Source organism: Dermacentor albipictus, chromosome 5, assembly GCF_038994185.2.
Source record: "Dermacentor albipictus isolate Rhodes 1998 colony chromosome 5, USDA_Dalb.pri_finalv2, whole genome shotgun sequence".
NCBI classification, from domain to species: Eukaryota; Metazoa; Arthropoda; class Arachnida; order Ixodida; family Ixodidae; genus Dermacentor; species Dermacentor albipictus.
In genome coordinates this window covers 134,908,596-134,922,198 of record NC_091825.1, presented here as the reverse complement: position 1 = coordinate 134,922,198, position 13,603 = coordinate 134,908,596, and the positions used below count along the sequence as shown (strand labels likewise).

The 13,603-nt window shown below is 51.8% G+C and overlaps 1 protein-coding gene across 3 annotated transcripts in view; it reads left to right on the top strand.

Annotated features, from left to right (window-relative positions):
• The window catches only part of PlexA (plexin A), a 385,856-nt gene that overhangs the window by 279,326 nt on the left and 92,927 nt on the right, over nt 1-13,603 (top strand). For 2 of the 3 annotated variants that reach the window (XM_070538955.1, XM_070538957.1), the window contains 2 exons: nt 6,887-7,203; nt 7,447-8,424. In XM_070538955.1, the coding sequence (XP_070395056.1) occupies nt 6,916-7,203; nt 7,447-8,424 (1,266 nt within the window). In that variant the 5' untranslated portion in view covers nt 6,887-6,915. Of the gene's footprint in view, nt 1-2,117; nt 2,422-6,886; nt 7,204-7,446; nt 8,425-13,603 lie in introns of those variants that run through there. The other variant, XM_070538958.1, reaches the window with a different exon arrangement.

Here is a 13,603-nt window from a genome sequence, read left to right as displayed (position 1 = left end):
CCGTGGGAGATGTATGTCGTGATCTCTTCAACGTCTCTCTCTCTCTCTCTGGCTGCCTCCTTCCGTACTGACTTCTTCACCCGCCGCGGTGGCTTAGCGGCTATGGTGTAGCGCTGCTATAAGCACGAGGTCGCGGGATCGAGTCCCGGCCGCGGCGGCCGCATTTCGATAGGGGCGAAATGCAAAAAACACAGGTTCTGAGGTCTGTGACCCGTGCATTGTAGGCCTGTTAAATATCCCCTGGTGCCTAAAATGAATCTGGATTCCCTCCCCCACTACGGCGTGCCTCATAATCGGGGTTTACTTTTGTTTTCAGTATTTTAAAGTTGTAGACCCTTTTTTCGGTGTGGTCTGCTCTAGAGGAAGGGGGGTAGACGAGGTATTACGCCAAGACGGAGCATAAACGCGAAATTGTCTTTTTTGCTACGTTATACACAAGAAACAGTATACATAAAAACTGGACCTTGTAGGAGACTATGTGGATTCATTCAATTGACAGACCCAATAACCGTATGAATTAACTTGTCGAGCAGTGGTGAGTATGGCAATGAAAGAAGTAGAGAAGTAATGTTTGTACAAAATTTCAAATAGAAACTGGTTCTCTGTGAATAATACGTCAGAGGGTTCATGCGGAGTAATACATTTTCTCTATGAAATTGTGCTCCATATAACAGGCTAGAGGCAATTCTTTTAGCATGCTATTTAGCACATTTAATTTCTAAAGCGATGCGGAACCGTATAAGGTATACCATATTTTAGCACCGACTCGCCTAAGCTCTTAGAAACTATCTTTCCTATAGGTGCATCGCATAACGATGTCAGGGAACGTAGGTTAGCACAAACCGTTCTTAACGTTGTTGCGACTTCCACGATGTGGATATTTCAAGATAGTGTTTTGTCGAATGTCGTTCCTAAATATTTTGCACTGTCTACTAACTTCAATGGGATGCGTGAACAATTCCCACAGCAAGTGTGGTGCAATTGGCTTGGAATTTATTACGGCTTTATGTGGATTGTGGAAACATATAAGATTTGTTTTGGCATTGTTAATGACTATTGTATTAAGAACAAACCAAGAACGTACACATTCTATATCTGTTTGAAGTGTATCTCCGAGTTCGCTATAGTATGTCCCACACATACAAGGGCAGTGTCATCTGCGTATACGTACAGCTTGGATTGGAGTGGTAAACTGGCTAGTTCATTAATATAAATATTGCATAAGAAGGGTCCTGAAATGGACCCTTGAGCTACTCCTGATTTTATACTTCACAACGTGCTATAATAGTATTCTGTTCCTTACACACTACTTTTGTTGTTTGATATAATTATGAAAGAATGAACGGTATGGCCCTCTGGAACCAAAATTATACATTTTATGTAGTAGAAGTTCATGATTGATTATCGAATGCCTTCTGAAGGTCAGTAAAAGTGTCAGAACAATATGGTTTCACTCCGATTTCACGTAGGAGAAATCGGAGTTGTTTGCCCTATGGCCTTTGCACGGCTGAGCTGTGTTGCGGAGAGATCCGTCTACGAAGCCTTTTAGCGGACGCAGTGTGTGCACGTTTATACGTGTCGTGCACTTCAGGCTATTTTTGCACGCGCAACACTATTTGTGCGCACATTGTGTCTCTCGGCGGCGTCATTTTTTAGCCCGAGTGGACGATAAAGCAGGGCGCTGGTCGCCACGGCACTCGGTCTCTTTTGATCTCTCCGCCAGGGATGGACTCCCTCGGACATGTATACGCATGCACGCACGCACGCACCACAATAAGTAATCGACGCGCCGCCAGCTTGCACGGGACGTTTGTGTGGCTGCCGGAGAGCAAATTGATAGACGGCCCTGTCTGGTCCTGTGAAGAGGCCCGACGTATCTCGGCCGAGCCTCTCTCGAGAGAGGTCCGATTCTTTTTTTTTTTTCTCCTTCTCCTTGCTATACTAAGCTCGCGCGTATACACATACGAGCGCGCGCACGCACATTGACTGACACTCGCACACACCGTGGCACCCTCGTCGTCTTCACCCGGCCGATAAGACCCCTCCTGCCACCGACCGGAGTTTGGAAAGGGGTGGGCGAAGAGGCGCCTATTGGGAACGGAGGCCGATGAATAACAGCCACGTATGACGACGCGCCGTGCGCTGTCTGGGCTTGTTGTGCAAGCACCTCCGGCCGGCTCCTGATAGCGCTCGCCTCCTTCGAGTCGCTCGCTCGTCGCCGCCGCCGCAGCCGGTGACACACGAGCACGCGTCGCCCCCGCTTTCGCTGTATACCGCCGGCCTCCCCGCTTGTTGCCGGTCGACGCGCTGCATGCTCGTGTCGTCTCGGAGTGGTCGCAGGGTTGTGTGAGCATTGGGGATCAACCGGATTCCCGAGCTTCGGTCGCCGCCGGTTCGACCGCGCTTCTCGTCTTTGCGGAGGTGGGTTCGTTGTTGTTGCTACCTGCTTTAGGAAGACGAGACGGCGGCACCGTGGTTAACGTGTTGGCAACGTGCAACTGTGATCCGTGTCCCTGTCGTTTTCTCGTGGAACCTGACCAGCCCTCTTTTGAGAACTAGAGTTGCCTGTGTCTGTTGCGGCTGCTTCGGATCGGTGTTGCTTGTGTGCTCTTCGACTGCGGTGTCGCTGTATGCGTTACGACTGTTGACCGCTACGAGGAGCTTTGTAGGTCCGGTGCTCGCATACTGTGCACGGAGGAACGGGGCTTTCACCTTAACCACAGCGTTCGTTTTGCTTATTAAGCAAGCTGTGTCGTCTTCTTAGTCGACAAGTTACTGGAAGGAACTATAAACCTTCAGGAGCTGTTTTTGTAAGTTCTTCGTACTCGCTTACTTATGATGCTTTAAGGAGGTCAACAAAACATTACATTATTGGACTATTTGGCAGATATGTTGTAAGTGACAGAAGCCATCGCCGTATAAGTTCTTAAGAACTTGAGGGCGTATATACAAGTCTCTTGCACAGCTGTGATGATCTCGCCGAAGTGACGCGTCCATACCCGTACCGCGACGTTAGCAACCACGGGTCCTTTTTCTCTCTCCTTTTATTCGGATAAAAGTAAATAAGGGAGTCTACGGCGGTATGCTGACAACACTCATTTTTTGTTTATTATTTTTCTAAGTAGTAATTATAACTTGAATAAAGAAATTCACCGACGATTACGATACTCCATAATGCGCAATTTTAGCGCAGCTCTATACGTGTTTTCATTTTGCGATATATCGGCTGGCGCGGACCATGTCTCGTGTGGCACATTGCAAACGGAGCGAAGTGTGGCGCAACTGCCTCGCTAACCGGAAGATCATGATAGATAGAAAGAAAACTTTATTAAATGTCGGTGCTGGGGTCAAGGAGCCCCCTGCTCTCGAGACTAGCCCCATCGGAGGTCCCCTTCCTCAGGCGGCGTCCAGACCTTAAGTCTTACGGCGTCGTCGGCCAGTTGAACTGCCCAGAGTCGTTTCTCCGGGCGTGCGCTGAGCAGCACAGCCTCCCGCAACTCGGGCGTGGTGATAATATATGCACGGAGGCACGTGTGGGTGCGGCGTGGGCGCGATTCACAGCAGCCGCCGCAGACAGACCTCCACTCATGCAGCGCTTTCTTTCCGTATGTGGTTTCGGTGTACGCTCTGGCCGCATGCCATCGGTTAACAGACGACGGCGCGCTACTCTGGCGCCCTCTCGTTGGAGTCGTCGCCGCAGAGCCCGTCTTGCAGGGCACTACGCTTCTCACGCTTTCGCCATACCCTCCTCCTCACCTTTCTGCCTCATGGTTCTACTGCACTCTCCTTCTCCGCCTTCCTCCTCGCGCTCTCTTCGCTATCGCCGTATTTTTACCCCCGCTGCGCTCCGCGTTCGCTCATGTATCCGCTGTGCTCATTCTGTCGGTTACGCCGACGCTCAACGCAGGAACGGGTGCCTAGGAGCTGCGCTGTAAAAGAAATAACTATGTACATTGCTGCGTGAGTTGATTACTCAGAAGAAAATTATTGTAGCGACAAAAGAACAAAACTGTGAGCCCTCCGCGATAAGCTATAGTCACTAGCGCCAATCATTTAAGACGTCTTCCAAGTAAAATAAATAAAAAAGTACTTTTGCGTACTGAGTTTGGGGGCACATCTAACTGTCGCAAGTCGTCATGTAACTTTGGTTGATGCAGCCTATTGTCTAAAAATTGGGTCACTTATGTATCCTTTCGGGATTTGAATGAGAAAGCATAATGACTTCTCTAATTAATTGGTTACGTCCATGATGCGTGATGGTCATACGTTGTCACGTCTCCTTCACAACTCTACCTTAAGCCAGCTTGCTCTAAGTGCACCAACCTTAATCCACCTTGCTGCAATTTGCACCAAACTTAATCCAGTTTAATCCACCTTTATACACCTTGCTCTGATTTGTTCCAACCTTAATCCACCTTAATCCCTTTCACCTTTATTCACTTTACTACACCGTAATTCACTTTATATACCCTGCCTTAGGTCATCGTACTGTAACATTTTATCAATTTAATTCTGCATTACTGCTCAAGTCATACAAGGCGCTGATGACGCGACTGATGATGATTATTATTTTTTACCGCTCTTTGCGGACGAGGCCAGATTTTCTTCCTCATGGGACACATAATGCCTTTGCATTAACAAACCGGCATGTTAGGGATCATTGTTTCAAGAGAAGGACCAGCCTTGGTGCACACGGGATTTGATGTTCCTAAGGTTATAAGGAATACCTTAGTTAAGGGCGCCAGTGGGGGCTATTCAGCAACTGTCCGCATATAGTGAACATGTCCATTTCGTCTGCTTCTGAAATGCTGATTGGCTGGGGGCACGAGCTCCTTACGACGGATACCCCAGCCCAGCAAATGAGAATTGGCGCAGCAGACGAAATGGGCATGTCCACTACCTGGTGCAGTAGCAGAATACTTGCAAAATAGCCCCTTGCTCTTGCGTCCGTTCGCGAGTTGACCTCGCGTTCAACAACTGAACTTCCACGGCGCCAGGTAGCCCGCCAACCTATAGCGTCACTGCGCGGTTACAGCCGCGCCCCATGCATTTGTCTCTCGTCGCAAAACGCCGCGCTGCAGGCTGCACGCATTTGTTTTGTTACCTCGTCGTGTTTGCGCAAGCGACGTTTGCGCTGGCTGCCGCTGCTTCCGCGCTGGCAACGTCTTTCCGCTTCTTTTCTTATCGAGTCCGGCCGGCCCTCTCGCTTGCCTGCATTAGTCACATTTCCGCTGAGCGCTGAGGGCAGTCCCATTCACGACTCTGGCGTCGTTATGCGGCCAGATAAGGCCGCCGAGGTTCGGGGAACTCAGCTGTCGGCGCATAGTCACGTTTTTGCATGTCTGGGTTGTTGTATTACACAATTATGTTTCGCGCGCCGAAGAGGTGAGACATGATTCCACTGTTTGAAACGGCCGTTAGCGGAGGGAGTACGTGCGTGTGTTTTGGCAATGAACTCGCATTCACTGGGACGCGAATTTGGTATGTGGGCTTGGAATACTATAGCGTAGTGCAAGCAAGACGACGACACAGGTGGGAACATAAACACACAGACACGGCGCTGTCATGTTCACGGCTCTATCATGTGTCGTGTTCTCGTCTTGCTTGCGCTACGCCAGTACTCCAAGGTGACGTCCCAACGAGTCCGCATTGCGACACAGGTTGGTATGCGAGATGTCTCGCCCCCACATCGCCGTCCATTTAGACAGGACCGCACTTGCAGGGCAGTTATGGTATAGTTCGATGGATAGATATGGTGAATTGCAATGGCAGATTCGGAGCACTATACCGGTAGTAGTTTTTCTGCACCTTGCGGAGCAAGTGTATTCCATTGGGGGATTCAGAGTGCCTCCCGTATCTTTCATTAGCGGATTGGGAGCAGCTCCAACGCTAGATCCACTCCACGGAGCAGCGCTCTCAGCGAAAATTGACAGAGTCGCCCGAAAGTCGCTTGATGTCAGCCTACTCACAGCCAACGTGTACCGCATGGCGCGCCCGCCCGTGAACGCGAATCGCGGTCTCTCGGATGATGGTGCTTCGCATCGTCAAGTTGCGCTTTTACTGCTTGCGGGGAGCGACGATTCATCTAGCTCAAGCTCTGAATCGACCAGCGCCGACTCAAGCGAACAAGCTTCGGAGGCTAGTATATTCAAGCAAGCTTTCGACATCGTGTTTCGGCCGCCGGCCAAGAGACCGAAAGTTGCACGTTTCGTCGACGACGTCGTTCATCATAGGTCGGATGAAGAAATAACAACGGCTCTTTTTCGGAAGTTAGCGTTTTAACACCTATTATACTTTTGTCGATGAAATGTAGTTCCGAAGGCACTTCAGGCTGTCTCGATGTATGGTCACAGAACTGATAGTATGATGCTTCGCTGCGTCTCCGATGCTTCCGACATACGCAATGGCGGCGGACGAGAGAAGCGGTCTTACGTGCGGTGTGACTTCCATTAGAGTACAGGTGGTTAAAGAGAAACACTAAACTTCTAGACACAGCGCGCGCGCGAGTTCACGCCGAAAACGACGATAAAACGCGAGGAATGCTGGGCGTTTTCGCAAGCGGATGTGCGCTATAGCGCCCCCTGCCTATTGCTCTGGCGGGTGTGCACTCTAAAATAATTTACACCCTTAAAAGTGAAAAAGGGTGTAAATGTGTCTATAACTCACAACCGTATGGTGTGATTTATCTAACTGACACCCTAATGGTGTGAGTTATACTCATTTACACCCTTTTCCACTTTTAAGGGTGTAAATTATTTTACAGTGTGCCTGTGTTCCAGTCGCAGAGTTAATCTAATCCGAGTGAACTTCTCCCTTTTGCGGTCGTCCCGTTCTGTTGTCGATGTATGCCCCAGCTTCACCGTGTTCCTCTGACCTGACTGTGCAGGCTGAAGGGCTGGCCCGTGTCTGGCGGCCATGAGGCGGGACCGCTGGTGGGCGGCCTGCTCGCTGCTGCCGCCTCTGCTGCTGCTCCTGGTGGCGGCGGCGCCCCCCTCGGCACATGGCCTCTGGGCGTCGGCGCTCCGCCAGCAGCCCGGGTCGCCGGCGGCGTCGTCGTCGTCGGGGGCCGCGGCACAGGAGCTGCGGCAGGCGCCCCCGGCCAACGGCACCGGCAACAGCACCGTGCCGGACAAGCCGGCCGTCTTCACCGACCCGTCCACTGAGAGGTTCATCCACATGGCCGTCAACAGCTACACCGGACAGGTGAGCACCGCTTTCCCTGCTCTCGTACAGGCCTGATTCTAGCATGGCTCGCTATACTCAGAAGCACCGTTTTTTGACGCCGGTCTCGGAGACCCCGGCACCCTCAGGGAATGACGTTGGTGGCGCATTTGAGAGACTTGCTTCTTCAGCTCTCCAGTTAATGGAGGCTTGTTACGTCTGAAAGAAGCGAGATATTTGCATCGGTGACACGTGTGTGGCCCTGTCTCTTCCCTCCGCGCGCAGGTGTACATTGGCGCTGTGAACACCATCTACCAGCTGTCGAGCAAGCTCGAGCTGCAGGCGCGCGCCGTCATGGGTCCCGAGAAGGACGACCCGGGCTGCCCCGTGACGCGCTTCTGCCCGTCCATCACCAAGAAGTACCACGACTACTACAACAAGGCGCTGGTCATCGACTACCCGCAGAGCCGGCTCATCGCGTGCGGCTCGCTCTTCCAGGGCGTGTGCACCGTGCACAGCCTGGAGAACATCACCAACTACCGGACGCCCGCCAACGAGTCCGTGGTGGCCAACAACGCGACGGCCTCGACCGTGGCCTTCATCGCCAACGGCCCCGAGCGGCTGTCGCGCATGCACGTCCTCTACGTGGGCGTCACCTTCACGGGCAACGGGCCGTACCGGTCGGACGTGCCGGCGGTCTCGTCTCGCAGCCTGGACCTGAGCAACGACACCTTCTCGATCGCCGTCACGGGCGTCTCGACGGGCACCAAGGTGTTCGTGAACAGCCTCGCCCGCGAGGTGTACCCCATCACGTACGTGTTCGGCTTCAGCTCTCGCGGCTTCTCCTACTTCCTGACGGTGCAGAAGCAGTTCACCGAAGAGCCCAAGCCGTACATCTCCAAGCTGGTGCGCATCTGCCAGAACGACGTGCACTACTACTCGTACACCGAGGTGGCGCTCGTGTGCCAGACGCCCGACGGCATCCACTACAACCTGGCGCAGGCCGCGTTCGTCGGCAAGCCGGGCTCCGAGCTGGCCGTCTCGCTCGGCATCACGGCGCAGGACGAGGTGCTCTTCGTCGTGTTCGCCAAGAGCCGCGACGAGACGGACGTCTACAACCGGCCCAGCCAGAAGTCGGCGCTGTGTGTGTACGCGCTCACCGCCGTCCACCGCAAGTTCACGCAGAACATCAACGACTGCTTCAACGGCCAGGGCGTGCGCGGCCTGGACTTCATCAACCCCAGCAACCCGTGCCAGGACACGGTGAGTCCTTTTTTTTTGCTTTCTCGTGTACGCGCGCGTTTCAGGTCGATTTTGCAAGATTCGTTTCTTGGCGGGGCGCGTGTGTCCTGTCTAATCATTGTGCCATCTGCATTGGCTCCAGGAACTTCGTGTCAGCCACTTGATTTCGGATAGGCTTTCAGTTACGGATAGGGCACAAATCCCTATGCAATTAGGCATTAAAGCTGGGATTCGCTACCGCGTCTACACACCCGTGTTTGCAGGTCGTGTTTGTATGTATCGACGACTCGGGAAAGCGTTCGTGCCGGCCTTTTGGATCATGTTGACCGTTGAAATAGCCCTGGTCAGAAAGTCAGTCGGAAAATATCCTCACGTGAGTTCTCTGTGGATTGCCTTCCGTTATGGCCAGCTTGAGGCACTTAATGTCTACGCGTTGCTGCGTTTTATGTTCTAACAATTTTAGCAGCCGCATGCTTCGACGGTGGGTTCGCATTCTATCCGTCTTATAGCCGATCTGTAAGGGCTTGATACACGCCCAGCAAAAAAAAAAAAGGGGGGGGGCATTTTTCACGTTTATATAGGAATGTTTTGAATACAGGAAGCAGCAAGGCAGTAACTTTTCTTCCTCATTGCCGCCTTCGCTATAAAATGCACCTTCCTTGAAACGATTACGACGCGCTCCATATAAGTAACTTGGAATATATGAATTACTGTGTCGCGCGGTCCTCTAAAGCCATTCATTATTATTATTATTATTATTATTATTATTATTATTATTATTATTATTATTATTATTATTATTATTATGCAGTCCTGGCTCCTGGACACTCCGTGACTTCAGTTTGATAAATAACGAAATTGCCTTCCTTGGTTCTTCGCTCTCTCTCTCTCATTCCGTTCCTGCATCTGCGTGTCTCTTGTTACAGTTCCTCTCATATCACTCCCACAGTCCCTATCTGACGTAGCCACCCGCGCAAGTATAGTGGAGCTCACATCGTCAGTTTTCGTTGGCGCTTCTCTCTCATTCCCTTTCTTTCTGATAAGCTGCGGGCCGACCTAAGTATAGGCTGCAAGACCGAAGAAGACCAGAGAGGAGCGCGCGGGTCTTAGCGTACGCGGTCTAGCGCTCTCCCCAGTGTCTAATCCCGCACGCCAGCATCATCGCTGTCCTCTAGCGAACAGCTAGAATGCCTCCCCTTGTAAGGAGGGTTCCATGTTGACGCACGTTGTATAAGGTCGGGTCCTCCGTTGTACGGAATAACCGTTCGCGACAACGTCGCAGTAGGCGCCCCCCCCCCGCCCCCCCTCCGCTTACTGCTCGTCTTAAAGCAAACACAAGGGAGCTCTGCTGACGCGCTCACTCCTTGACGGCAGGACGTCGGGACTTGTGTGTGTGGCCAAGCCGAGCGGCAACAAACATCGACGCTTGCTCAAACTGTTTGCGAAGCCTGCGAGACGACAGATATCGCTCGCCTGCCGCGGATATTTGAGGGTGTATATAAATGTGTAATAAGCAGCCAATACACACCTCGAGAAATGACAACGAAAAAAAAGAAAATGCGACGCGTCTTGAAATCCTCGTAACGGCCAGCTCGCAGCGTTGACTGCCTCGTCTTACGTCGGTGTTGTGTTGACTTTGTCGTCACACTGGGCGTACGTTCGAGCCAACGAATGACGACGCCTTTCCGGTTAGCTTGGACCGAGCTTTTCGTGCTGCTTGGGAAAAAGGTTTCGGTTGGCGTGTTGTGCGTACATTCTGGCGTTAGAACGTCCTGCCTCGTTTGTTTGTGCGTGCCTGTTGCGAAGCAGCCTATCAGCGTCTTCCTGGACGCGTGGATACATGTACTACGTGTGCGCGGGCTGGTTTTATGCGGTCGATAAACCGCTAGATCTGGCTACGATGTGGTCACCCGGAAAGATACTTTGTGTGTTCGTGGAAATTGGTGGCTGGCTCGCTGGCTGTCTAGCGATATTCCTCGTCTCTGATTTCCTTTTCCTTTTCTTCTTCTTCTTCTTATCTTTTTTACTCGCTTCCGGAGTGCCGCGAAGACCGCGTCAGCCGGTTACGCCGTGGATCTTGCTTCCGTTCGCGCAGTTTAGCGTTATCTCTGCCCCCCCCCCCCCCCCCCTCCTTAGGTACAGTGGGCGCGAAATAACCGGCAACTATATTTACTTTCGTATATGTGCTGAAAGCTACCAGCAGGGAAAACAAAGCTTTAAAAAAAGTTACAATGGGTATGGCGATGTCGGTGCTGTGGCATTTCCTGTGGCGGCTGGATTTGTTAAGCGTATATCTGTCTTTTTCGTAATTATTTCTTCTTGCCCGGTTTTTCATATCCAGGACTACACGGATTGCGTCATAGCGACTCAGAGCTAACATGTGTTGAGCGCGTACTATCTTGCTTTACGATACCCTCCGAAGGACCTCGGTGCTAGCGTCATTCCGGTACTACATTCCACATTTCTTTCGCGCTCATCTCCAGATGGTCTCGTCCTTTTAGTTTTGCCACTGCGTGGATGAAATGCTGGGACGTTGCCAAACTGGCGAGAAAAAAAATGGAATATCGAAATAAGCCTAAATCGCTCGAAACGCGCAGCCCCCCCCCCTGCAGCAGAAATCGACGAAAACGCGCTCAAAAACCGGCGCGTGAGCGCCTCGTCGCATTACCGCTCCAAATGCAGCTTTGGCGTGTTGCCCATGCAGACTTCTTCCTTCCTTTTTTCTGTCTCTGCCTCCTATTTTTTTTCATATCTTCTCTTCTCCACCTCCGTGCTTTATTTTCGTTCTCTCTCTATCTCTCTCTGTCTACCCGCTTCCCCGTGTTTTTGACATGCTGTTGGAGAAGACCGGCGGATTATTGGGCTTCTCCGGAGAGCTCCCCGGTTGGGCGGGAAAGCCCGATGTGCCGGCGTAAACCGAAACCGGTTTCTGGCCTTGGGCACGAACAAGGCTCGGTCTGCTGGAGAGCAGTGGGGAGAAGAAGAGCGTCCAAACGGGAGTTGCTGGAGGAATGACGCTTTTATTTCCTCTCTTTCCTCTCCGTCTATCTTTATTTTCCCAGATTGTTGGTTTTTCGACCACCTTTTCGCATTTTTCTTTGTTCCTTTTTTTTCTTTTTGGATGCGTCTTCTCTTGTGCGCGGAGAGGAAGAGCGGGGGGGAGTGAGCGCAGAGATCCCGTCGCTTGTGTTCGTTTATCGACGTCCAGCGCGACGAGCAGCCATTGATTCCCGCTGCGAATCGGTTCCCCGATTGTACGGGCACGCCCGCTGCAGCTGGCCCACGTCGCCTGTGCGCGGCTGGCGTCCCCCCCCCCCCCCCCGCCCGGGCTGCTTCTGGCTGGGCCCTCATCGCTCCGCTTTTGCTTCACTTTTGCTTTGCTTCACTTTTGCTTTGCTTCATTCTGCTTTGCTTTGCGTCTTCCTTCTTCGAGCGCGCTGCCGTCATCCGAGAACGGAACACCGCGAGTTGCCGCTTTGTTTCTTCTTCTTTCAGACCGGGTGGTCTGTTGATTATCGGCGTCCTTAGCGGTTAAGCGTGGCGTTGGAGTGTTCAGCCTTGTTGTGGAAAGAAGCTTTGGGGGAGATAGCGTTCTTTTGCTCCCGCTCGCTCGATTCGTCCTGCAATTTCATTTGCGAGGGGAGGATGATCGGTGCTTCGCGGCAGGGCAAGATTTTTCTCGTCTTCGTAGCTTTAGGAGGATCAGCGCTTACGTGTAAATGAAGCCTGTATCTTTCCCGGTTTGTTAATTTTGCTCCCTGTTTCACCTACCCCCCGCCCATTTTTTAAAATTTGTATGTGCTGAGAAAACTTCATAATGGAATTTTTTTTCCGCGAATTAATGTGTTAAACAACGCTTGCGGCTTCAGCGCGGCCAGTCCATTACGGACGCATCTACTGTCAGCGATATAAGTCATCACGAAACATTGTTTTGAACGAGTGTGAATGTCTGCGCGTTTGTTTTTCTTTTTTTCCAGCTTGATAGTGATTCACCGCCGGGTTGATCTGATCCTGCGATACACTGACCGCCAGCAGTTCGCTGGAGACGTTGACTCTTCAATCTCACGTGATCCCGCGCCATACCGTGTTGTTCGATCGAGCGTAGAGAACTTGACGCATCGTCCACATAACGTCACCAAAGCAAACTTGTGTGCTCGAAATACCCAGGCCTAGCAGGGCTTTTTCGAGCAGAAAAGAAACTAAGAAGAGAGATGGGCGAGTGTAAAAGAACGTGTGCTTGTTTGATTGATTCGTGGCGCCGATGCACATCGCCTACTGTCCTTGAATATCGACCTGCGTCCGCGGGCGTGAAAGCAGGAGACCTAGCAGTTCGGTTATTTTTTCAGTGGTGTTTAAGTGTTATCACACAGAGTCATAGTCCGTGGTTCGAACGACACTGTAGTGCAGAGTTAACCTGGAATGAAGAAAAAACGGAGACGCATCAGACAAGATCTGGACAGCATTTGCTTGGGGCTCGTTAATAGTCTTTCGATAAACGAGGGCTGCATTACATTCTGAAGCAACGGAGGACTGAACTTAACGAGTTTCGGGAACTTTTTTGCGAGCGCAAACTATCCGAACACGTGCTACCCGCGCATCCGTTCGCGCCCGAAATTCAAATGAGGAAACTCTTACACTTTCTCCGCTAATCGCCAACGTCTTCCTGCCAAACGCATGCAAATCGAGCCTTGAGAAAGGAGTAAAAAACCTTGACCAGACTTAACTAAGCTCTCGCCCTTGTGCGTGCCCCTAAGCAATGTTGCAAGGGAGCACCGCTGATGACCACTTTCACTCTCTCCTCCTAGCCTGGCCAGTAGTATAGTTGGCTACTGCACGCATTTGACAACCCTCCCGGCCGTTAATGACTGTAGCTTCCTGGAATGTCGTCTACCTGCGCCGTGCCTCCCCCTTCGCGTAATTTGCGCGCAGCCCCACCGAGCTTGAAAAAAAAAAAAAAAATGGCCGTGGCTGCTTCGTGCGCAGTTTCGCTGCCCTAAGGGGTCGCTCGTTTTCGCTGAACGCGACCAATTAAACGAGGCCTTAAACTTGCGATGACCCGAATTTTGGGCTTCATCCTCCGTAATTGCGACCCACATTCTGCTGGGGCAGCATTCCGGGTGGCCTTTATTGCGCGTGCTTGTTTGCGCGTGTTCGTAGGTTGCGACGGCTGTACAGACGCGGTAGTTCCGTGTGAGACAAT